The sequence below is a fragment of the Crocuta crocuta genome, unplaced genomic scaffold (assembly GCF_008692635.1).
Source record: "Crocuta crocuta isolate KB4526 unplaced genomic scaffold, BGI_CrCroc_1.0 scaffold11, whole genome shotgun sequence".
NCBI classification, from domain to species: Eukaryota; Metazoa; Chordata; class Mammalia; order Carnivora; family Hyaenidae; genus Crocuta; species Crocuta crocuta.
In genome coordinates, this window is record NW_027528624.1 from 3,296,040 (window position 1) to 3,297,390 (window position 1,351).

The 1,351-nt window shown below is 56.5% G+C and overlaps 1 protein-coding gene across 1 annotated transcript in view; it reads right to left on the reverse strand.

Annotated features, from left to right (window-relative positions):
* TMEM242 (transmembrane protein 242) overlaps positions 1–658 on the reverse strand; it is a 28,932-nt gene extending 28,274 nt beyond the window's left edge. Inside the window, exon 1 of the mRNA XM_077755121.1 lies at positions 534–658. Within this exon, the coding sequence (XP_077611247.1) occupies positions 534–621 (88 nt within the window). The 5' untranslated portion in view covers positions 622–658. The remainder of the gene's footprint in view (positions 1–533) is intronic.
* Positions 659–1,351: the final 693 nt, after the last annotated feature.

Sequence of the window (1,351 nt, forward strand, 5' to 3'; positions counted from 1 at the left end):
GTGAGATCATGACCTAAGTGAAAGTCGGACGCTTAACCGACTAAGCCACCCAGGCGCCCCAATTTTTAAAACTATAAAAAAATAAATTACATTTTAAGTCCCTTCTGAAATTTGAGAAACGCTAACTAGGCAGTTCTTGATAACTAGGCATCTCTTGGCAAACATAAACTATTGCAACGTGAAACCTCTGGTGCCTGCGGTCACTCTGAGGTAACCGTTCCCAAGTGCCGAGAATTGCGCAGGGTCCCTGGGTACCCTCTTCCCCGGCACGGTGGCAAAATGTTTCTCCCGGGGAGGAACACGAGACAGTGGGAGTTAGAAAGGTGACGGCACGAGAGGAACTGCAGAGTGATGGAGGGGTGGGGGGGGGGGGGGGGGGGGANGACCCCTCCCCTCCATCCCCATTCTCCACCCGCTAAACTCAGCGGCAGCACAAGGAAAGGTCTCCCAGGGCGGGGGGTGTGTGGAAATGGCTGCTCCAGTGCAGGTCCCGGGTGAGCTCGCCCGGACACCAGCACCTCACCACACCACACCTTTAACCAGGAAAAGCCGATCGTCTGTAGATCCCGGAGCCTCCAGACGAGAGGGCGGCTGCCCAGGCCCAGCACCTGCCGTCTCCATATTTCTAAGTCTCTGCTATTGCGTCCGACGCCAACTGAGTCCGGGTGGAAAAGAGAGCGAGGCGGAGGCGAAAGGTTCCGCTACCGCCGCCCCCTGTGCGTTCTGAATACTGGTCCGGGGAGTGGCAGCTCGCCCCAAACCGTCTCTCCTCCCAAGCCGTCCGGCGAGGAAAACAAGGTGGCTGCACGTGGTGTCCCCACCCCAGCCCCGAGGGTGATGTCGCCCGGTCGGCTCCAGGTTGGATCCTTTGCCTGCCCCAAGGTGGTGATTGCTGCGCTTGAATACGGTCTCTTTCAAACAGTGCTCGGCATGGACTCTAGGAGGCAGTGAGGGGTCGCAAATTGAGCCAGAAGCTCAGTCCCAGCCAGGTTTGAGACCCTGGAGCAGTTTCCTGAGCAGCTTTGTTACGTCCCGGGATTTAACCAGCGCTGTTGTTTCAGGATTCTAAAAAAGCAGGTCTCCGTCTTTTCTCTGTACTTTTCTGGGAAATTTCGTAGCGGTCTTCACTTTAGGCGTAAGTGACCGGTTTTTATCCCTGGAAGAGAGGCAGCCTCACAGCTCCGCTGTGATAGATCTCCTTCCCCGTAGTTTGATTGATGGACCTACCAAGAGGAGTGGATGGCTATCGTGCTAAACTGCAGCGGGTGCGACAACTGGGCGGGAACAGCTGAGGACCACCCTGAGGGGTTGCTAACGCGACTGCAAGGCTGCACAAGACTCCCTCTTACCG